General features: G+C 53.1%; 2 protein-coding genes across 7 annotated transcripts in view; one reads left to right on the top strand and one right to left on the bottom strand.

Moving 5' to 3' along the window:
* The window catches only part of ERI3 (ERI1 exoribonuclease family member 3), a 126,412-nt gene extending 115,279 nt beyond the window's left edge, over nt 1-11,133 (top strand). For all 5 annotated transcript variants that reach the window (XM_040627390.1, XM_040627388.1, XM_040627386.1 and 2 more), the window contains one exon: nt 10,602-11,133. In XM_040627390.1, the coding sequence (XP_040483324.1) occupies nt 10,602-10,684 (83 nt within the window). In that variant the 3' untranslated portion in view covers nt 10,685-11,133. The remainder of the gene's footprint in view (nt 1-10,601) is intronic.
* A 411-nt stretch (nt 11,134-11,544) lies between these two features.
* Nucleotides 11,545-20,206, bottom strand: DMAP1 (DNA methyltransferase 1 associated protein 1). Of its 2 annotated transcripts, XM_040627384.1 has the most exons (11): nt 20,117-20,206; nt 19,791-19,936; nt 19,160-19,251; nt 18,706-18,901; nt 13,628-13,786; nt 13,329-13,496; nt 12,890-13,075; nt 12,690-12,761; nt 12,327-12,399; nt 11,897-12,192; nt 11,545-11,656 (listed from the first exon to the last, which is right to left on the bottom strand). In XM_040627384.1, exons 2-11 carry the CDS (start codon nt 19,893-19,895, stop codon nt 11,597-11,599), a joined length of 1,407 nt encoding a protein of 468 aa, XP_040483318.1. In that variant the 5' UTR covers nt 19,896-19,936; nt 20,117-20,206; the 3' UTR covers nt 11,545-11,596. The 2 variants fall into 2 exon arrangements, with proteins under 2 accessions (XP_040483318.1, XP_040483317.1); XM_040627383.1 differs by having other exon boundaries at nt 19,791-20,188.
* Between the last annotated feature and the right edge of the window lie 2,266 nt (nt 20,207-22,472).

Below are 22,472 nucleotides of genomic sequence, written 5' to 3' on the forward strand. Positions count from 1 at the left end.
GTCGGTTATGTTGCTAGGACGACAACTGCTTGGTACATACCCAGTATCCATTGTCTTCCTTCCTCACTAAATGGAGCCCTTGTATCACTAGGGGCAGCGGTGCGTACCCAGTTAAAACACCACTTTTTTTAGTTCCTCATACAGCTATATATGGTTATGTCCCTGAGTTCTGGCCAGTGAGGTAAAAGGAAAAGCATTGTGCAAGACCTCCAGGAATGATACTTAAAAGGAAGTGACTCAGCCGGGAAGTACATTATTCTTGCTCTTTCCTTCTTCCTCTTTCCTAAAATGTGGATGTGATGCTTGGAGCTCCTGCAGCCATTTTGGACCAGGAGATAGCCTGGAAATTGGAAGCAACATGCTGAGAAGGGCAGAAAGAAGAAGTCTGAGCCCCTGATGATTTGGTGGAGCTGTGGGAATTTCAGGCAACTTAGATTGCAAACCATAGACATAAAAAATTTTTCTTCGTTCAGTTGCGTTTTCTTCCCTCTCTGTTTTCATGTGGGTTCCCATCAAAACTTGACTCTTTTAGCCTTTTTACTAGTAACGTGGCCTGTGTCTTGCGATATAGCAGGAAACAATTTGGTCGAATGTTTCAAGAGAGCGTAACAAGAGTTACCAACTTCCTGGCTTGAAATAATAGTGCCCTCATTGCCCTTTGCCCTCTCTCCTCCCTTCAGCCAAGTTTGTATGATAGGGCCCATTTGTTACGTCATTCTCTTTCCTGTCTTTACATTCTGTATCAGTTAGTATGCTTCTGGCTACAAGAAAAAGAAAACTCAATGCAAGAGATCTTAAAAAATAGGATTTATTACCTCACAAAAGTTTGGAGATGAGGTGATCCTAGGATTAGTTAATTCAGCATCTCAGCAATGTCATGAAGGACCCAGACTTTTCCCATGTTTCTGTTCTGTTATCTTCAGCGTGTTCTTCACAGGCTAACTCCCCTAACGGTTGGAAGGTGGCTTCTGCAGCCCCAGACATTATGTGCAGACACGAAAACATCCAGCAGAATATAAAGGACTATTTCCTCCTCGTGTTTCTCTTCATAAGAGTGAAGAAGTTTTCCTTGAAGGTCTTTCAGAAAGCAAACTGACCCTCATTCTCACTAGCCAGAACACGAGGCCACCCCTAAACCAATGGCCGGCAAGGGGGATAGGATCACCACAGGTGGCTCAGACCTGGAGGATTCACCCTGGTCACAGGAGGGAGGAGTGGGCTCTGCCAGGTTGGCAGCAAGGGAATGGCTATTGGGTAAGCAGTCAAAAGTCGACAGGGGAGGAAGTAAAGAGAGGAGGCAGGTGGTGTATCTGGAGAGGGTAGAGGTATTAATGTTTCAAGGTTCCACTGAGTTGAAAGAAGAGTGTATTATTGCCAGTAACTAGGGAGATTTGAATTTAATACTTCAAAGGAAGAGCAGTGGAGGATGTTAAAAAGGTAGAAGGTGTGACTGTGGAAATGAGTGGAAATAGGATACAGTGGAAACGATCGTTAGTGCTGAGGTCAAAGATCCAAGAGGCAGGCAGCAAGTTTCTCAAAGGACAGGTTGTAGAGGCTGTGACAGGCAGGTCTCTTGGGAAGGAGGCAGCCAGGATCTGATTGCTAGCACATGCTCACAAGAAAGGCCTCAGAGAGGCTGCTGGCACATGGGTCTGGGGCCAGGTCACAGGTGCCTGGGCAGTACCAGCAAGTGGCCTAACCTGTGTAGCCCAGTGTTGGCATTTTGGGAAAAAATCCACCCTGGTTGGTCAGGCCATTCTGGAAAGGGGTAAGGCCCTGTCACCTCCCTGTTAGAGCCACTCAAGGACCCTCCAAGGATAGTGCCACGGGAGGAGACCTCTAGGCACAGGGTAAGGTGGAATGGGGCAGATGTGTTCAGCTGCTCTCTGGAGCTGCCTTTTCCCCTCACCCGACCCCGGCCAGGTCCCCTTCGCTCAGCCCTAGGTTATCCGGCTAACCCTGGCGCTTCCAGCTGTAGTATCCCTGAGTCAGGAGGAGGGGGGTGAGGCTTCTGGGCCCCTCTACCTGGATGGGGCCTTGGCTGGGGGTGAGTGGGGGAGGCGGGCACCCGTTGTAATGGCCAGAGCAGCCGCCCTGTTACTACGGCGTATTTCACTTTTAATTCTGACATATAATGTAATGATCTTTTTTAAGGCCCGATGATATTATCTGCCTGACTAGATTATTGAGTCTTCATCATCTCCAGATAAATTTATGGCCAGGACGAGGCTCAGGATTTATCATCAGTCAATAGAGCTCGATACTCTAACAAGGCGTGTAATAAGATATACATATTTAATGATCCAAGGGGAGGAGCGCTAATGGGAGCCCAGAGTGAGTGGTCCACAGGGCCGGGCTCTGCCCTAGGGCTGCCATAGCTGTAGGGGCATGGATGTGGTCTTTGCCCTGTGGTCCCCAACTCCGGCCTTTTTCACGACCACCTCAGTGTCCTCCTTGTTAACATCCAGAGGGAGAGGCAGACGGGGAAAGGAAGAGGAGGCAGTAGGAAAAGTGTTGGAACTGGGGCCTAGGCCTCTTCAGCCCAAAGGGTGTAGAGACACCCCACCAGGGAAGTCCTCTCCCTGCTTCTGGACCTGGGGTGGGGGTGGGGGTAGTGGTGTCCTTAGACCTGTACACCCAGGCCCCTGAGCATTAGGGCGGGCCCACAAGGGGAGGGAGTGCCGGGGCTGCGTGCCCAGGCCGCGCTGATGGTGACGGATGGTTTTTCATTACAGCCTCTCAGGTCCTGCCCGCGCCCTGTGTGGAAATTCTATTTATTCCCTAATTTGTAAAAATTCCCTCTTTATCTGATCCCAATCAGGGCGGGGTAATTGGCTCTCTGGGGCAGCGGCTGGGGTCCTTGATGAAGAGCTATGTGGATGTACCCAGCCCGGCCCCCACCCAGCCCGCCACCAGGGCCCACAATTAATAATGATTTGCAAATGGCAGACAAGCAATAACACAGAAAGATGTGGCGTCCGCGCTGCCTCTTCATTTCCTCCCCTCGCAGATATAAATGGCCACAGAACAAAAACCCAGCACTATAAATTCTGGAATTAGTTATTCACTGGGATAAATGGGGCCTGGAGCCACCAGCCCCTCTCCCCCCACCCTTCTTGCCTGCTTGCCCTGGTCCAGGTGTGTTCCTGGGCCTGACCCCTGACTCTTCTGTTTCTTTGGCTCATGGCCTGGTTCCCCAGTTCCCACCCTTCCCCACCCCTGTAGCTAGCCCTTCCTGTGTGGCCCAGAGTTGGGAGCGGTCACCTGCTCTGGATCTGTGGCTTCCTCAGCCTCCGCCTCCTCTCATTGACCTCTCTTGGCTGCCCAAGCTGGCTTCTGTCCCCACTCTGCACCAGGGTTTGAATGAAGGTGACAGGTCCTGCTCGGCCTGGGAGTCTGGGTCAGGGTTGGTCTTGGGTGTCTTCTATGGCGTTTGGAACCAATCTGGTCATTTGCCTGGCCAAGTCTGAGTTGGGCTCCTGGTGGCCAAATGTGATGTAAGTGACATAAGGCTTTGACGCCTGCTCTCTGGCCAGGCTGTTGTGGGATGTTGGCACAGGCGTTTCCGGGCACTATGCCCTCTCGGCCAGGCACATCCTCTCCCCGCCCCCCAAGTGGCTGTGAGCTGGCGGGTAATGGGCGTGTAATGGCCTCATTTCCATGCCCGGCCTCCAGGAGCGGCGGTAAGTGTTTGATTGCCTTAATTTCCAAACACATCATTATCCCAGCTTTACCAGCGCTTAATAAACACTTTATGAGGATTTTTTTAAAAACATCTTCGGTCCGCATACTTCTCTGAAGTGATAAACTCTAATTAAGTCTAATATTTAAAAATATGGTAATGGTGAGTTGTTTGAATAAGTGGACTGCATTTCTGTAATTTCATTATTACGTAAAACACGCTAATTATTTGGAGCGCGCTTATTACGGAGAGAGAAATCGCCCGCTAATCAAGATGAAATTGCCTTTTCCCCTTATTGTGGAACCACCGTCATTCTTCACCATCAGCCCTGTGGCACCTCCAGGCACCTCAGTGGGGTGGAGGGGGCAGAGGGGAGGGGCTAGAAGAAGGGGTCACTTCGGAGTTGAGGCTATAAGGGCCCTGTCTGGGGGGGACGCAGAGGGAGTTGTGAGAGCCGTGTCTGGGCAGAGTGGTCTATATCTGGGGGTGGTGTCAGGAGGGCCAGGGTAGCCCTGTCTGGGCACCCAGGGGACTGCGTGGGCCATGTCTGGGATAAGGAACGGGCTTGTGGGATATCGGGGTATTACTGCTGGAATAATATTATTATTGGATATTATTGGAATAGCAACCACAATAATAATCACTAACCCAGCCACTGTTTTAAGCACTTCACAAATAAAAACTCATTTCATCTTTTCAACAACCCTTTGAGGGAAGTAGTTGCTATAATTATCATTATTGTTCCCATTTTAGAAAAGAAGAAACCAAGACACAGAGAGGTGAAATAGGTGCACCGTAACTTGCTCAAGTTCACAGTTACGAAGTGATGGAGTTTGGATTCAAATCCAGAATCTCAGGATATCCAGGGCCTTCTGCTGGTTCAGTCCTAAATCCACTGCCTGGGCTCCTATCTTCCTTCTGAGCTACCCGGTGCTGTTGTACCCTGAGGTGTACCCAGCTGTAGCTTGAGATGCTGGCCCCCAGCATAGAGCTGCCCACTTAGCAAATAAAAATATAGGACACCAATTAAATTTAAACTTCAGCCAAAGAACAAATAATTTTTTAGTATAAGTAGGTCCCCTCTGGGGCTGGGGACTTATTAATCTGGCAGTCCTCTGTCAGGCAGGCTCAGCATTGACCTGCTGGCCCTTGGCTCTCAGGCATGATGCTGCCAAGATGTGCAAACAGACAGAAAGATGGAGCGGCAAAATGAGGTTCTAGAATGTCAACACACCAGGGTTCTTGCTCCCTCGTCCTTACCAAGGTTCCTGCTCCCAGTGCTGTGTCCCCATCCCGTCTTTGCTGGCCCCTGCTCCATGGGCTCTGGCCCCCTTCCTCACCTGCTCCTGGAGCTCACTAAGAAAGTGTGCTTCCCAGGCCAAGCTTTTTAGGCGTGAGGCCTCAGGTTTGTCTGAATCTTCCTTTAGGCCACACCACCTTGCAGCCCCATAAAGTCAGCAGCGTGTCACCCTGCTGCCCCTGATGTCTCCCAGTCCAGTTTGCCTCTTTGATCATTTCATGTTCATTCTCTTTCTTCGCTCCAACAGACCCACGTATGGGAATTGTATATATAATAGAGGCATCATTTCAGAAGGGTGGGGAAAGTGTGGACAGTTCAATCAATGGTGATAGGACAATGGCTATCCACTAGAGAAAAAAAGTAAAGTTAGATCTTCTGTTTCTCACCATATACAAAAATAAATTCCAGACAGATTAAAAAGTTAAATATAAAAACAAAGTATTAGAAGAAAATATATGATCGTTTTCTAATAGCACTGGGATAAGGAAGGCCTTTTTCAGTGAGATACAAAGCCTAGAAGCTGTAAAGGAAAAGCCTGATAGGTTTAAATGTCCCGTAGGAATCTCAAGATTTAACACTAGGTTCTCACTGCCCCAAACCTACGCCACCTCGGGTTTGCCTTACCTCCGTGAGTGGTACTAAGATCCTAGACTTACCCCACTACAGCCTCACACCCTAATCTGCCCCCATTAAGGCTTGATCATTGTGTTTCCTTAAAATCTCTTGCCTCTGCCCATGTCTCCACGCTCGATACATCCCCACCTCTGTCTCCGCCGCCACTGGCCTGGTTTCTGGGCCACCGTTTCTGGCCTGGACCCAAAGTCAGTCTGCTCATCAGTGTCTGTGCCTTCAGGGTTAACCCTCCAATTCCTGAATGATAATTCTGAGACACAGACGTGGTCCTGTCTTGCCCCTCCTCAAATTTGTGAGCGTCTCCCCGTCAGTCCCAGAATAATGAGCTCTGAAGCTCCTTAGCTAAGCCTCCAGTCTCCAGGATGTCCTCTGGCCAGTCACTGCCGACCTGGCCAGCTTCATCTGTCCCCACTCCCCTGCCTCCTACCCTTCATCACCCCCACCGCTGCTAGACTGAAGTGTTTGTGGACACTATGTTTCCCCTCCAGCAAGGAGCCCGTGCTGCTCACTATGCCAGGATCATCTCCCCACTCCCAGCCCAGCTTGCTGGCCAGCCCCCTCCCACACGCCCTCGGACTTCGGCCTGGCTTTGTCCTCCGGGGAACCCTTTCCTGACCCTCGGTGCCTTTTCTGTGCCGCCTTTTCACGTAGCACTGCTCACACCGCACCACTTATGTGTCTGCCTCTGAGCTCCTTGAGGGCAGGGAGCGACAGAGTCTGCAGCCAGGCCTGTGACCCGGCACGGCCCGTGTGCACCCAGTACACAGAAGTGTCAGTGTGTATTTGCGGAGCGGATGAGTGCACAGATAAATAAATGGTCCTCCAAGAGTTCCCTTGGGCCCTTTCCCTCCTGAGGGTGGTCCTCGCCCAGGCCCTGCTTCCTGCCCTCTACTGTTCAATTCCCAGACTAGTGCAGCTGACTGGAGCATGGCAGCCTCAGGTCATTGTCCTGTGTAAGCCCTCACTGGGTGTCCTAAGTGGTCTGAGCCACCCTTCCACTAGCAGCTTTGCCAAGCAGATATTTGACTACCCTTGGGCCCGGCCAACAAGCTTATCCTTTGTCAGGTGCTAGCCCCACTCACCTCTCTGAGGGATTTAAGCAGCTGCACATCTCCCGTCATGGTCTTGGCAATATGAAAATATTTCCAACGTTAAGAATATTAATGCCCCAAACAGAAGAGAGTCATCTTGTCACACGCTGATAACCCTGCAGGAACATAAAATTAGGTTAGTCTTCTAGAATTCGGAGGTAAGGAAGACCTACCTCGGAGGCCTCCATTGTGGGCACAAGGCTGTGTGCCTCCCACCCCTTACCCTCTACACCGTAACGGCTTCAGGCTGGCCTCATTAGCTCAGTGAGAGGTGCCAGAAGGGGGGACTGCTGACCCATGTGGCCCCAGGGCTTCAAGCAGAGGACTCTCCCAGAGGCCATGTTGTCACCAGCCTCACCCTGCTGCTGTCTCTCTCTGAACTTCTGGCCTGTTAACAGGCCCAGATTTGTGTCTCCGCTTCTGCCCCATTTCCTCATTTTCTAACTGTGCCATTGACTTTTTAAACTGACCAGTAGGTTGCACTGACTCATGAGGTTTCAAGGGCTAGAAAAAGAGCCTGGGCTGGAAGCCCATAACTGCCGTACCGTGGACTTGGTGAACTGAAGCAAGCGTCTTCCCCAGTCTGGGTGTCTCTCTTCGTTGTAGTGGACCAGTCACAACAAGTTAGACTCCAGAATCCTCAGTGAGGATCAGGAGTCAGTGTGAGCTTATGCCGTGAATGCCACTTGGTCTCATCAAGTGTGCTGGCCTGTCGTCCGTGCCATGGATTGTGCAGTCTGTACCTTCTCACCATCGGGTCACCCGGGAAACTAGCATCCTTGCCTTCCCTCCAAGGAGAGGAAGGATTCCAGACCTAAAGCACCGACAAAGACGGGCTGTGGAGGGGTGTCACCTGCTCGGTGCTCACGGGTAACACAGGTAGCGTCCCTTATCACCCCTAGTGGAGGAACCTGAAGTTCAAAGAACCATAGGCACTTGCCACAAGCACATAGCCCGTGGGCAAAGGTAAGACTAGAAAGGGTCTGTCTCTGTCATTTTTAGAAAACAGTGGTTCCTGGAGATTGGAACACAGGGATTGGGGGTAGAGAATGGCAGAGGTGAGACCAGAGAGAGCAGGGACCTGTTTTTACCGGGCCTTTACCTTTAAGTCCTATTAAAGAGTGTAGGCTTGATCCTGAGGGGAGCACGAGCCATTGAAAGGATTTAAAGAGACAAGGATGTGATCAGATTTGTGCAAGAGAGATCACTTGGGCTACAAGAGAATGGATTAGAGGGAGAAGAAAGAGGATAGGCTGTGCAAGAGCAAGAGATGATGGGGTCTGCACTGGGGGGAGGGGCGGGGGGCTGCCGGAATGAAGGGAAGTAGATGATTAAACAGAGTAAGAAGATAAAAATCCACAGTTGATACTTGAGATTTGGGGAGGGAGAGGGCAAAGTGTCAAGCCCAATTCTGAGGCTTCTTTGGGAGCGTTTGGGGTGTTGGTCACCGGGATGGAGAACACTGGGTAGTGAAGACGTGGGGAAGGAAATTGGTGCATTACTGGATGTTTCGAGTTTGTATGGATCTGGAAGGAGATGTTCCAGAGCTCAGGAGAGGTGCAGGTAGGAGACGGCGATCTTCAGGGCTTGCTGAAGCTCAGGGTGTGGATGAAGCCAGCCAGTGTGTCGAGTGCAGAGAGGTCAAGGACAGACTGGGCCAGGCACAGGTGGGAGGTCAGTGCTGGCCCACTGGATGGCTGGTGGCCTGGGGGGGAGGGGCTGGGCACATTCACTTGGGCCAGGGGAGGCAGATTGAGCGATTTGTCCGGCAATGAGGGAGGAGCCAGATGAAGTCAATAGAAAACTAATTTTTTTTTCTGCTGGAAGAAATGAGGTGTGTGGCCGCTGGGTAATTGCAGATAACGAGGGGACTTATTCTTAATATGCACAGCGGCCATGGTCCCCAGAGTGCAGGAGACAGGAAGGATTGGAGGTACCCTGACAAGGCCAGACTTCTTTGGGAAGAAAATCACCCTATCGTAGCCCTTTTGACGGTGCCATCACGGCCTCTGGACCCTATCATAAACCCTCCTGCTCACAGGGCCCTTCCTACCCCATCTCCAGCCTGCCCCTCCTACACAGATCTTCCTGTCCCCTTCCCCTTCCTGTCAGCTGCCTCACTCATGTCACAGCCCCCTCCCTCCACCCTCTACCCCTACAGCACAGGCATACACACTAAGGGAGACAAATGACGGGGCCTCAGCTGAGCGGGGCGTGTGTCCGGCCCATAAACCACGGGGACGGGTCACGTCTGGAGTTGCCATGGCCGCCACTACCCACCCATCTGTCTTCCCACTGTCCTGCCTCCAACCAGCCCTTGTGGCTTCCTGAGTCCCTGGAGGAAAAGGGTGTCCCCGTGTCTGGGTTCTGTATCACTTTTCCATGCCCACATCCCCCTTGGGTACATTCATGTTGAGGTCTGCGAAACAGGACCCTGTGTGTGACTTGCCTGCCCTGCACAGGACTCAGAGAGTCATGTCTGGCTAATGATACAGGACCTGGGCTGGCCAAGACTCCCACTCCCACCGCCCTTTTCTAGCTCTATTGGGCCCCATTTCCTAGTCTAAGGTTCCAGCATGGGCAGGCTGGAGGGCTTAATGGAAGGGGTTGGCCCTTGACAGATGCAGAGGCCTCCTGACCCCACCTTGACCTTACCACCGCCCCACACCTGATCATGACATGGAAGTATAATGCTTCTGCAATCACAGCATCGATCCCATGAGGGCTGGTAGCGGCTGAGGTCCTGGTTATGGCCCAGGAGCATCTATGGGAGGTGGGAGAGAGGTGGGGGAGAGGCAGCCGAAGGGATGGGGAGCTGGCTGGTGTTCTGGGCAGTGGAACAGGAAAAACCCTGGGCACTTGGGCCATTTCTGTCCTTGGCTTTCTGTAGAGGGACAAGTGTTGGGCAGCTACACCTCCTGCTGGTGGCGTTAGAACAAGCCCTGGCCTGTGTCCATGATACTGAAGGCCTGGAGTATCTGCTCCTGCAGCCGCCAGCGTTCCAGGAGTTTCTTACAGGGACCAGTGCTGGAGAAACTGCTGTGACAGGGTCTGGCAGGAGCAGACATTTAGAAGCAGCCAGAGACAGGACTGAAGCCTGACTGGTCATCAGCCTGAGCCTGGTGAGGTGGGAGACGGCAGGGCTTAGACTGAGCACACAGGCATCTCTAGAAGACTGCTGGCCAGGGTACCAAAGGACCACAAACCTGGACCCTCTCCACTGGTCTGGGGCTACACAGGAGCAGGCGCCAGGCAGGCTGCTGTTGGAGCACACAAGCCTGGGGCCCAGGGCAGGCTCCCCAGGCCCCCAGCCCAAAAGTGCCAAGGCTGTGCCTCGTTACCAACGATTATGGCCTGGGCCACATCTCTCTCTCTCTCTCTCTCACACACACACACACACGCACGCACGCAAGTGCCGGCAAAGTCACCCTGGCCGTGGGCGTGATGAATGGCCGCACAGTAATGAAATGGAGACATCAAGGCGGGTGGCGGGAAGACGGAGTGTGGCGGACGGGCCGTCCCCACGCGGCGGCAACAAGAAGGATCGCCCAGCGGCCGGGGGCCGTCAAGGGAGAAATTACACATTTACTCTGCCTTTTTCTTACTGCGACGGCGCCCATACATCACCGCAGGGGCTGGGGCGGGACATGCCGGCCAATTTCCAGCATGAATTATGGGACTGAGCAGCATTGAGACGACGCTTCCTGCCGGCCCAGCCTCATCCAGCCCAACCTGAGGCTGGAGATGTTGCCACCAGCAGACAGGACCCCCTGGTTGAGAGCCTGTGGCTCTTGAATGTGGCCCTGTTCCCCTCCCCCACCCATGTAAGAGCACCTGTGGGCACAGAGGGGAAGGATCTGGGACCCATCTAAATGTCTTCTCTTTCTCTTCTCAGATGACTGCAAGAACATTGCCAACATCATGAAGACACTTGCATATCAAGGCTTCATCTTCAAGCAGACATCAAAGCCGTTCTGATTGGCCGAGGACGGGATGGGGCAGGACAGGGTAGCTGCTTGGCCCAGCCCAGAACCCTCCTTTCCCTCACCAGAGGGGAAAAGGGAGAGTGGCACAGCTCTACATCCAGAGTGTCCCCCAGCCTGCCCTGTGGGCTTGTGCCCTGGGTAAGGGCTTGGCCACTCGGCCCCTCTGGAGCAGACACTTTGTGCCCCCCACCCCAACCCCTCAACCTCAGCCCAGTATTAGCCCCTCCCATTGTGGGCCTGGGCTAGGGGGACCCAGGCACTCACCGCCTCTTCCCTGGTACACAGGCTTCTGCTGGGGCCACTGAGCCCCCCTGTGCCCCCTCCCATCTGTAGTGCATGGTGTGTGGTGCCCCCAGGGCTCCAGGACAGATCAGGCCCCACCTTGTGTCTACCCCCATCCCCGCTGTGAACGTGCCACTGAATAAAGTCGGGGAAACGAGACTCTGAGTGTGCGTGGACCAGGCGCTGCTGTGCCTGATGCCGTCCAAGGTGTACGAGGGTTAGAGCGTGTTCCAGGCTGCTCCGGGCTGAAGGCCACCGGTGCAGCTGGCAGTCACTGGAGCACCTGGGAGACCCTCCCTGAATGAGCACGGGGCCATGGGGACTGTGAGCACAAGGCAGTGTTCGACGTGGCTGGTATCTGAGGCCACTGCGATGTGTGAGCCATCTTGAGTGCAGAACCGAGTACAGATGTTTGGGCAAAACTGGCAGTGGTGAGAGGGCTGCTAAGGGCCTCCACGCAGGCAAGTCCCGATGCCACCCCTGTGGCGTGGGTGTGGTGGCCGCTCCCACCACTGCCCCCCCCCAGCCATGGGCATCACAAGTGGTGGGAAGGAAAAGGAAGCAGCCCAGTCCGACTCAGCAGCTCTATTTACACAGCAGCACCCACACCCCGTGTGGCCTCTCACGGCTTCTTGGCTTTCTTCACAGAAGAGGAACTGGAGGCCGATTCCCGTCGCTTCCTCTGAGAAGACACAGAAGGCGACGGAGTCAGTGGCCCCCAAAGCTCTATTCGGGCTTGGTGCATGCACTTCACACGCAGGGCAGGTGATGCGCTCGGGCCACCCAGTCCTACTCAGCCTCAGAACCCATCGGAGTAACCACGCCCACTGCGGGCACTAGAGGGAGCGAAGCCGGTACACGCCCATGTGTGCGCTCACACGCAGGGCCAGTCTGTGCTCCCCCCGTCCATCCAGGCCCTTACCGAATTGGGCGTGAGGGGTGCGCCCACCACATCGATGATGGTGTCCTTGGTGGGGTCGGGGCCGAGAGTGGGGTCGGGTACCGCTGGCTCGGCAGAGGCCGGGGCCGGGCCGGATGCTGGCGCCGCGGGGCCCCCCAGCACGCCTGCCCTGGCCAGGGCCTCGTGCCGGTGCCGCAGCATCTGCAGCTCGTACTCGCAGTTGGCGCAGGCCTGCTTGAGCTCGTAGAGCAGCACCAGGTCACTCCGCAGCTCATTGAACATGTGCACCAGCTCCTCGGTGGGCGTCGGGCTCAGCTCTGCAGGCGGCGGGTGGAGGGCGCGGGCAGAGCCAGGGTGTGCAGGAAGGCCAGCAACAGGAAGTGCCCTCCCCCACCCAGCCTGGATCGGCAGCCGCGGGGGGGTAGGTGCTGCGGGCCCAGTCCCCACTCACCCACGCCAAGCTCCAGCAGCATCTGCTCCAGGGCCTTGATCTTCTTCTGTCCCACAGAGCTTGGCAGCTTCATCTGCAATGACCCAGGCTGCTAAGCCCTCTCCCCGACAAGTGGTTAAGGATGAGGGGGACCAAAGCCAAGGGGAGCGGGAGAGAAGTGAACCCCTGGAGGCAGCTCTATGTCCGAAAAGAAAATAACCAGCAGGTGGAACAGAGCAAGAGCTTTGACCTCAGCCCAGCCACATCCCTGAGACCTCTCTCTGCAGCACGTGGCACCCCCTTTCCCGGGGCTCCAGTGCCACGGCTGCCGCACAGGCTGTGGGGAGCCCAGGACCCCAGCATGGTGATGGAGGTGACACGTACCCGCTGGCTCCGCAGGGTGACGCCAGCGGACTTGAAGTCAGGGAACTTGATGCCTGCAGTCTCAGGAACAGCCTGGGGGAGAAGAAGTTATGGACACCGAGGTGTGGCAGCGGGAAGGCCCAGGGTTAGTCCTGACACCCCACTAGTTCTAGTGCTCTCGGAGCCCTCCATCCCAAGCTGGGCTGACTCCATCTCCGCACCGGCTTCTCTGCCTCCTTTTTCTGGGGTAGCTTCTTCTTGGGGGCTTTGCGCTCTGTGCGCCGCTGCTCCGCGGTGGTGTCTGCTGCTGTTATCAGCTTCTGCAGGTCCTGGCTGCGCTTCTCCCGCTCCTTCTTCCGGGCCTCGATCTTGCGCAGCTCCTGCAGCAGATACTCCTCTTCCGCCACCTGGGAAAGCAAGATGCCAAGAAGTGTGAGGGTGCCTGGGGGCGGGGGGTGAGGGCAGACGGGGACGTGCAGGGCCACTGGGCTGTCTGTGAGGGGCTCTAAGAGGAAAGAGGCCACGAGGGAGGGGAAGCGGTGTGGAGCAGGGAGAGTGGCTAGTGAGGAAGGCAGGAGAACCTGGAGGGGAGGGAAATGAGAGTATGCAGGATGGAGGCAAAGGGCTTCAGGGCAGGGAGGTCGTGAGGCTCCGGCTGACCTGCTCTGGGGTCCGGTTGTAGAGACGCTCTAGTTGTTCCTTCCGCCGTCGCTCGTGCCCAGCATCAAATACTGGTATCTTGAGGTCTGTGCCTGGCACAGCCCGCACGTTGGCAAGCTTGGCACAGATGTGGTAGTACCGCTCCTTCAAGTCCTCCACAGAACGCTTCTGAGGATAAAGCCGTGGTGGGAAGGGAGGATGAATGCCCAGAGGCATAGGGAAGGGGTCGCATGAAGGCAGAAAGGGGCCTGCCGGGCGCAGGAGTTGGGCACACATGCAAATGCATGACACCGGCTCACCTTGAACTGCTGGTGGTCGTACCGGTCATGGATGACTACAAAACGTAAGTCAAAGCGGCGGCTGAGGTCAAAGAGATGGTCCGTTTCTGCCTTAGTCCAAGCGTCATCGTGAAGGTACAGCTGGTACTCCTGCTCTGAATACACGGGAACCTGCACAGTCTACCGGCACAGAGGGGCAGAGTGGGGCACACCGCATCAAGTCACGGCCGGCGAGCTCCAGCGCCCTGGGATCGCGGCCCCTCCTGTGTACTGCCAACCCTGAGGCCGGACCAGAGCAAACCCTCTGCCTGGGGCCCTGCACAGGGCAGCCTGGAAATGAGGCTTCCAAGCGAGGAACCACACTGCTGGCCTCGAGACCCTGGCGGGCTCTAGGACCGCAGCCCGCCTCTGGATTCAGTCCAGGAGCGATTTCACCATGCCTTCAGCTCCAGAGCCTCAGTAACAGGATGCATGCCCCTGTCCCCAGGGTTAAGGTGAGGGGCTCACATGTAAGTGCTTCTATGGAGTCCAAAGGTTAACTCTGGAGCAGAGCAGATGGCTAAATACTGGAGAAAGCCCCAGGATCCCAAAGTCCCTGGAACCCTTGTCTGAAGCACTCCTGCCACCCAGTGGTCACAATGAGACTTGCAGCTCCCCCAGAGCAGGCCAAGGTCTCTTCTCTACAGAAAAGGGGCCTCAATCCTACTCCCAGCACATGCACCCCTGCACAGTTCCTGCCTCCCCTCTGCCACACCCCAACCCCCAGACCTTCCTCGGGGAAAAAAAGCACCACCAGCAGCTGGCCAGTCAGTCAGAGACCCCAGGAATGCGTCAATGTTAGGCTGGACTACAGAAGTCCCTTTTCTCTATCAAAGACCATCTTGGCTCTACACCCGCTCTCAAGACCTATTTCCAGCTGCCTCCTGGACTTCTCCCACTGGAGGCCCCACATACGCCTCAAACTTAGTATGTTCAGGTGATAGATGTTAGCCAGGTTTACTGTGGTGATCATTTTGCAGTATACACAAATATGAATCATGTTGTACACCTGAAACTAACAGAATATTATATGTTGATTATATTTCAATAGAATTACATGCGTGTGTTCAGTACTGAGCTCATCACCCTCCCTCAAACTTCTAGCTTTTCCAGTTCAGTTCTCAGTCATTATCACCATTAGCCAACACAGGTGCCCAAGCCAGAAGACCAGAAAGCATTTTTAACTCCTACCTTTACCTTTGGCCCCTCCCCTTCCACAAAGCTGTGGCGTTTACTCCAGGATCTCTGTCTCCACCTGTCCCATGGCAGTCCAGACCACCACCACCACTGCCTGCATCAGAGAAGCAGCCTCCCCACCGGCCTCTCTGCCTCCCTCTGATCCTCCTCCAAGCAATTCTCTATCCGCAACCAAGATGTGATCTCTCTGACCAGTGCTACCTAAAGGCCAGCATGCAGACCAGTGCTGTTTGCAAACTGGTACCAGTGGTCTACGTAAGCATGGAAAGTGAGAGTAGGCATTTATAGAAACCTTTATGAAGGGGCGCCTGGGTGGCTCAGTCGTTAAGCGTCTGCCTTTGGCTCAGGGCGTGATCCCAGCATTATGGGATCGAGCCCCACGTCAGGCTCCTCCGCTATGAGCCTGCTTCTTCCTCTCCCACTCCCCCTGCCTGTGTTCCCTCTCTCACTGGCTGTCTCTCTCTCTGTCAAATAAATAAATAAAATCTTAAAAAAAAAAAAGAAAAGAAAAGAAACCTTTATGAAATTTCACAGAAATCACATATGAAGAAACCTGGGGGGTCGCCTGGGTGGTTCAGGTCGTGATCTCGGGGTCCCGGGATTGAGCCCCGTGTTGGGGGGGGGTTCCCTGCTCAGCGGGGAGTCTACTTCTCCTTCTGCCCCTCCACCCCCCTGCTCATGCTCACTCGTGCTCTCTCAAATAAATAAATCTTTAAAAAAAAAACACACAGACTTGTATTTTGTCTTTTCTTGTAAACTTACTATCAGTCTCTGATGGATTGGAAATATTTTTTAAAGTCCTTCATCGCAGATAATTTGAGAAGCACTGTTCTAGAATAATATCTGATCATGTCACCCAACCATCTCTTACTAAAACACTCAGAAGTTCTCCACTACACTAAAAGTGCCTTCTAGATAATTCACAAACTCCGCAAGAGCAAGGATTGTCTGGTTCATTTCCTATCTTTGGGGTTCAGCAGAGGGCCAGGCACACTCTAAGTATCAATGAATATTTACAGAATCAACCAATGAACACAGGGGTGGATGACCCGGTCTCTCTGCAGCCACTGTCCCTCATGCACCCAAAGTTCCAAACAAATGACTAGCAGTGTCGAGAACATACTAGGCTCTCCCCTCAGCCTTTGTTGTTCTTGCCTAAAGTGCACTCCCACTTCCACATTCCTTCCCACATAGATAACTCCTCATCCTTTTGATCTCTTTCAGGCATTAGCTTCTCTGGGAAGTCTCTTGGTTTCCCATGTATTTCAATTGCATTTAATTAAAAAAAAAAAAAAAAAAAGCTCAGGAACTGTATAGCCAGTTCTGCTCTTAAGGAGCTCACAGGCAAGTGAGGGAGACACTCATTCGTTTAACAAATATTTATCCTGGGCCTGCCGACCTATGCTGGGAACACAGTGCTGAATGAGACAGACAGTGGTCTTACCTTCTCAGAGCTCACAGTCAGCTGAAAAAATAATATAGTCCAATGTGGCGAGTTTGATGCCAAAGGTACACCTAAGGCTATAATGAGTGACACCTGATCCAGCCCGGGGACAAGGATCGGTCCGGGGAAAAGTGACAGGAGACAATAAGGTTACTTTGAAAGAAGAGAGTGAAGTGATCATCATTCTGTTTTGTAAAGACAACCCGGCAGCAGTAAGGACAGACGGGCTGAAACAAGAGCCTGGGAGGCCGGCTGGCAGGTTTTGGAAACAATCCAGCTGAGAAGTGAAGAGGCCTGAACTAAAACAGTAGCAGTGGAAGGTAGACAACAGGGCACAGACGTAACTTTGGTTAAAACCACCGGACTTGGCACTTGGACATGAGGGTGAAGAAAGATGCCGTCACAGGTGACCCCGTGTCTCGGGCTTGAGCAAGAGAGCAGCTGGGGAGCCACAGACTGAGAGTGGGGCCCAGGAGCAAGCAGTACTGGAGCGAGGACCATGAGTTCATCTTATTCCGACTTCATTCTCCACCTGTGCTCACCATGATCTTTCTACGACTTGAATGGGATCCTGACAGTACTCTATTTAAAAATCTGTCAGTCACTACCCAAAGATATCAGAGCCAAGCCCAGATTCCTCTCAGGCCGTACCTTCCACCATGTCCTACCCCCGGCTTTAGGCTCCATCAATAGGGAAACGCCTGCAGCATACCAAACATGTGACTGGTTTTCTATCCTTTGCTCCTGCTCGCCCCTCTGCCTGAAAAGTCACCATACTCCTTTGCTGACATCGCCTGGTGACATCCTTTAGGATGCCAACTCCAGCTCTAACTGCTCCAGAAGCTCCCACGGCCTTCAGGTCCTCCCAAAACAGCACGTATCCTACCAAACTGTAATTGCCTGTGCCTCTCCCCACTCCCTCCCCAACAATATGGAGAGTTTCTTACGGGCAGATATTGTTTCTGGTGCATTTTTGTGTTCTCAATGTCTAGGGCTTGCCTTGGCACGAAGCAGCATTTATCAAATACAAAATGAACATTCTTTCATCTTCCTCAAATTGTGTCATCCAACCTTCCCTCCCATCACCTCAACACCTCACCTCTTGGTTGTCCCATCTCAATCCTACACCTCCAGCCTCTCCCTCCGCTGGACCTGAGGGGGGCTGAGGATTGTGGTGAGATGGAGGAAAACCAGGTCTCTCCAGGCTGGAGAAGAATGGTGGGTCACAGCCGGACGTGCTCCATCCGCAAAGCCTGTGAGCCATCCAGGCAGAGCTGTGCAGGTACAGTTGGCTACAGTGGACTGAGGGGGAGAAAGTCGGGACTTGGAAGTCCTGGGATCAGGCCTGTGTTTTCAGCCTCCAAGACCAGGCTGCTCCAGGCTGCAGGGACTGTGACAACGTAACATATATTGGCTTGAATAACAGCCTAGGAAATCCTAGCCTAGCCCAGCTCTGCCTCTCACCAGCTGGGGGAGCGTGGATAAGGCCCTGCTCTGTCTGAGCCTCAGTAATCTAGACCAGAGATGATTCAGCTTGGACTAGGGTGCCAGCACAGGGAATGAAGAATAAAGGCAGACGTGGTTTATTACAGAAACAGAATCAGCGGGACTCAATGATTAGATGTATCACTGAGATTTAGTTCAAACGCCACCTTCTCAGAGAGGCCCACCCTAACCACATTATCTAAATTAGGCCTCCACTATGCCTACAAGTTCACTCTTTAAAACTCATTTCATATTCCACTCATACCCTAGTTTCATTTTACTGATGGCTCTTATCTGAAAGAATCCAATTTATTTGCTTACATGTTTGTTTTCTATCTTTTCCTACCTTCTTTGTCCTATTGTTGACTGAAATAATTGGCGACTACAGGAGAAGTTAAGTCAAGGATGAGTCCCAAGTTTCTGGTTTGGGTAGCTGGGTGGACAGTGGTGCCATTCACTGATATGGGTGAGGAAGAGAGGGAATGGATGAGTTCTGCTCAAGGGTACCTACTTGAAGTACTTGTGGGGCCTTCACGGACAGACATTAAGTAAATGATTGGATGTGCTCTGGACTAGAGATATTAAGTGGGGTCACTGGCATATAGCAGGCAACTGAAGCCATAGAGAAAATGAGACACACTAGGGAGAAAGTACAGAGAGACAAGGACACAGCTCTGAGGAACAGCCACATTTGGAGGGCCAAGAGAAGCCAACAAAAAACAGACCAGATCCAGGAAAGGACAGAATCCCATGGCTGGAAGAGACCCATGAAATCTCACCCTGCAGGTATCTGCCATGTGGACTGAATGGATAACCATGGTTGATACAAAGACTGACCGTGTCTCTGGAGCCAACCCCAGGAGGCTGAGAGCTCCCAGGAGTAGCTGAGAGTGGCTGAGCAACCTTGGCTTATGTCCAAATGGTGACGGCTCACCTTATTGAACCTGGCGAACGGGTAGTCCTTGCCCTCCTCAGCTGCCCGTCGCCAGTGGAAGAACATAGCTCCATCTTTGCGGGCTGGGTTGGTGAATGGCATCCACTTCCAGGGCCGCACCTTCTTAGAGCCCAACTTGGCTTTCACTGTGCGGTAGCCTTGACCAGTGTCACTGGGTAGCAGTGGGGGTGCATCCCTGGGAGCAGGGTTTGGAGAGATGAGAGGTTAGAGTCAGAGGTGTGCAGAGAGCCTCTGGGACCAGGCTGATCTACCCTAGAGCAAGGAAGTCATATCCTTGAATGACAGGTCTGAGCTCCTCCTGCATCCTACTAAGAAAGCAGGAGCCCAGACTGAGGAGGGCGGCAGGAACAGAACTAGCAGAGAAAACCAGGAGACAGGGCATGCAGACTGGTCAGGAACCAGAACCTGGGGGGTTTGGGATTCTAATACTTGCTTCTTGTCAGAGTAGAGCAGTGCATAGACCTCTCGGTGCATGCCCTCAGGCCTCTTGAAGGTCAGTGTCTCAGAGGACTTCTTGGACTTTTTCTGCGAAGGGAAACCACAGGATAGGAACCACAGTCTAAACTCCTTTCCCTGAAAATTCTCTAGCCCAGCTCAATCCCTGAACAAAACGTGGCACCTACAGGTACAATGACACGCTGCGAAGGCCCACTCACAGGGGCACCCCTAGTTGGAGCAGGTCATTCCCCTCCCCAACCCCACCTCACCTGTGTAGAGCCCCGACCTGTCAGAGTAGAAGATACTTTTCCACCGTTTCTCAGAATGTCACACTGACTTGGTGCCACCCCGCCCCCCCCCATATCCTACAAGTGTCTCACTCTTTTGGTGCTCCCATCTCTTATGAGTGTCACACTCTCTTGGTCCCCACCATTTCCCATGGGTGTCCCACCACTTCCATCCCAACCCCATCAAGGTAACACATGTTCTCTGTCCCGTTATGTCACACCTTTCCGCCCATCTCCGTAGGAGCGCAGCACTCCACCCCCCACCTGTCTCCCCCATCTCTCTCCCGTTGTCTCTGCTCCCCACCACTTCACTCCCAGTACCCAAGGCGCCCCTGCTACCTTGTCCGGGTTGATAATGTCCTTCTTGCTGATGGTCCCGGAAGCTGCATCCCCCTCTGGACCTCCGAGTTCTAGAATGTCCCGCACATCCGCGCCTGTAGCCATCGCGCCTGACGGGGGAGCGCCCCGAGGTCAAGGGTCAGTGCCTGAGAAGGGACCAGGCTCAGGCCAGGGGGCGGAGCCACTTCAGCCCCAAGTGAGGCGGAGTGAAGGGGCGGGCCGCTAGGAGGACGGCAGCCCAGTCGGGTCGGGGGTTCCCCCTGTGTCCCGCCGTTTGTGTCTCCCTAACGGCCCGGTCTGCCTCCTAAGCCCCAGCGCCTCCGCACCTGGATTCCCCGACTGCCAGGGCCACCGCTCCCCTATCCCCGCAAAGCCGCGGACAGAAACTTCCGGTCGTGCGCACTCGAAACGCGGCCGGCAGGAACACTTCCGGTCTGTGCTGAGCGGAAATGGAGCCGGCTGGCAACCCAATGAGAAAGCGGCTGACTGTGGTGAGCCTGTCGCCGGCCTTGGCTCCCACGGGCTCGCCAGTGTTCGGGAGGCTGCGTGCTTTCTGGCATTTTCCGCTCTACGTTGCTCTGTTGCATCTCGGGCAATAAAAACAGCGCAGAGCTTTGTGACCTTGGAAGTCTCTTAATTCTTCTGAACATGTTTCATTTGTAAAATGGAAATTGTAATGACACCTGCTTAAATGAAGTACCGATAATCCATGCAAAACATCAGCAAATTGCCTGGAACATTTAATTTTTTATTAAATGAATTAGTGGTATTAATGGCCCCTGTTCATTAAATGCTAAGTGTGTACCAGGCACTGTGCTAAGCGTCAGAGATGAAGAGCTAAACTAGTCAAGGCGGAGCATCCCAGGATGACTGCCAAGATGGAGTGAGGTCTGGAGCTTCACTTGCACCTCCTCTGATGGAGCTCCCCTCCCATGGGGCTTTCCTGGAGCCAGCTTCCTGGAACTAAACTAGTCTTGGAGCTAACTGCACTAATGTGGGTTACAAAGAGGCAGCCCCAGGCAGGAAGCAGCTAGAAGTCTCTCTTAAAGGAAGAAATTTACGAATCTTCCTGGAGAGAGCGAGGTCTATAACAGGAGGTCCTGAGGAAGGGCAGAAGGGACAGGGAAAACAGCTCTCAACTTCAGTCTCTGCATACCAGCCTGCAAGCATGGAAGACACATAGCCATTGAGCATGGGGCCAGGGCTTGTTAAAGCATTAAGGAAACCAGACCCCAAGCCGGCCTGCGGAAGAACCAAGTGGGGACTGGAGGAGCACACAGCCTGCACAAGTTAGCTATCAATGCTGCAGCCTGGGGCCCCTGGGTGGCTCAGTCGTTAAGCGTCTGCCTTCAGCTCAGGGCGTGATCCCAGCATCCTGGGATCGAGCCCCACATCAGGCTCCTCCACTATGAGCCTGCTTCTTCCTCTCCCACTCCCCCTGCTTGTGTTCCCTCTCTCGCTGGCTGTCTCTCTCTCTGTCAAATAAATAAATAAAATCTTTTAAAAAAAAATGCTGCAGCCTATTCTGGCTTGGAGGGGACAAGGACACAGCAGCTGCAGGCCTACCTACACCCCAAGGCTTTGGAGAACTGGGCCTGGAGGTAGAAACCTTGCCCTTTTCCAGAGACCTGATTTCTGGGTGAATCCTCTGGGCTCGAAACAGTTTCTAGGCAAAGCCAGGGTCTCATGCAGAAACTGCCCACAGGGTAAGGGAATAGTCCTTGGAGCCAGAAGTGGACAAAGCAATGGGTAAGAGTGCTGCACTTCTGCCTCAGACACTTGACTCTACTTGTAGTTAGTTGTGTAATTATTTGTTTAATATATATCTCCCCTAAGAGGTTTTTTTTTTTAATTTATTGTTTTGTTTTGTTTTTTGAGAGAGAGAGCACATATGAGTGGGGGTGTGCAGGGGAGCAGAGGGAGAGAGAGAATCTCAAGCAGGCTCCATGCCCAGTGCAGAGCCCAACGCTGGCTCAGTCTCATGCCCCTGAGATCATGACCTGAGCCGAAATCAAAAGAGTCGGACGCTTAATCAATGGAGCTACCCAGGCGCCCCTCCCCTGATAGATTTATTTCTATGAGGATCATTGTACATAAAGGTATGTATATATCAAGCATTGTTCTAGGCTCTGGGGGTGCAGTGGGTGAATGAAATACAAATGTCCCTTGGTGGAGCTTTTATCTAGTGGAAGAAGAGAAACTCTGAGCATATAAACAATAAAATAGTGTAAGTTTTGATGGTGACAAGAGCTGTGAAAAAAATAAAATAGGGTAATAGGTTGGGGGACTACTTATGTAGTATGGTCAGGGAAACCTTCCCTGAAATCTGAGCTGAGGCTTAAGTGATGGAAGCAGCCACAGCATACCTGGGGAAGGAATGTTTCAGACAGGAGGAAAAACAACTACGAAATCCCTAAAATGGAAGGAACTCTATATATTAAAGGCACATAAAGAAAAAAGGCCAGTGTGGTGGGCGGTGAGTGAGGAGGGCGAGAATAGGAAGACTTGAGATCAGAGGTAAGTATAGGAGTAAGGAGTTTGGGTTTTACCCTGTGAGCAATTAGATGTTTTCCTTTCTTGGCCACAGTCTAGATTCTGTCCTCATCCTTGGAGTGCCACTGTAGCTGCTGTCATTGGGAAATTCCCCTAGATGACTGGTCCAGAGCTTCTCATCCCTTGGGG

Source organism: Ursus maritimus, unplaced genomic scaffold (assembly GCF_017311325.1).
Source record: "Ursus maritimus isolate PB19 unplaced genomic scaffold, ASM1731132v1 scaffold_12, whole genome shotgun sequence".
NCBI classification, from domain to species: domain Eukaryota; kingdom Metazoa; phylum Chordata; class Mammalia; order Carnivora; family Ursidae; genus Ursus; species Ursus maritimus.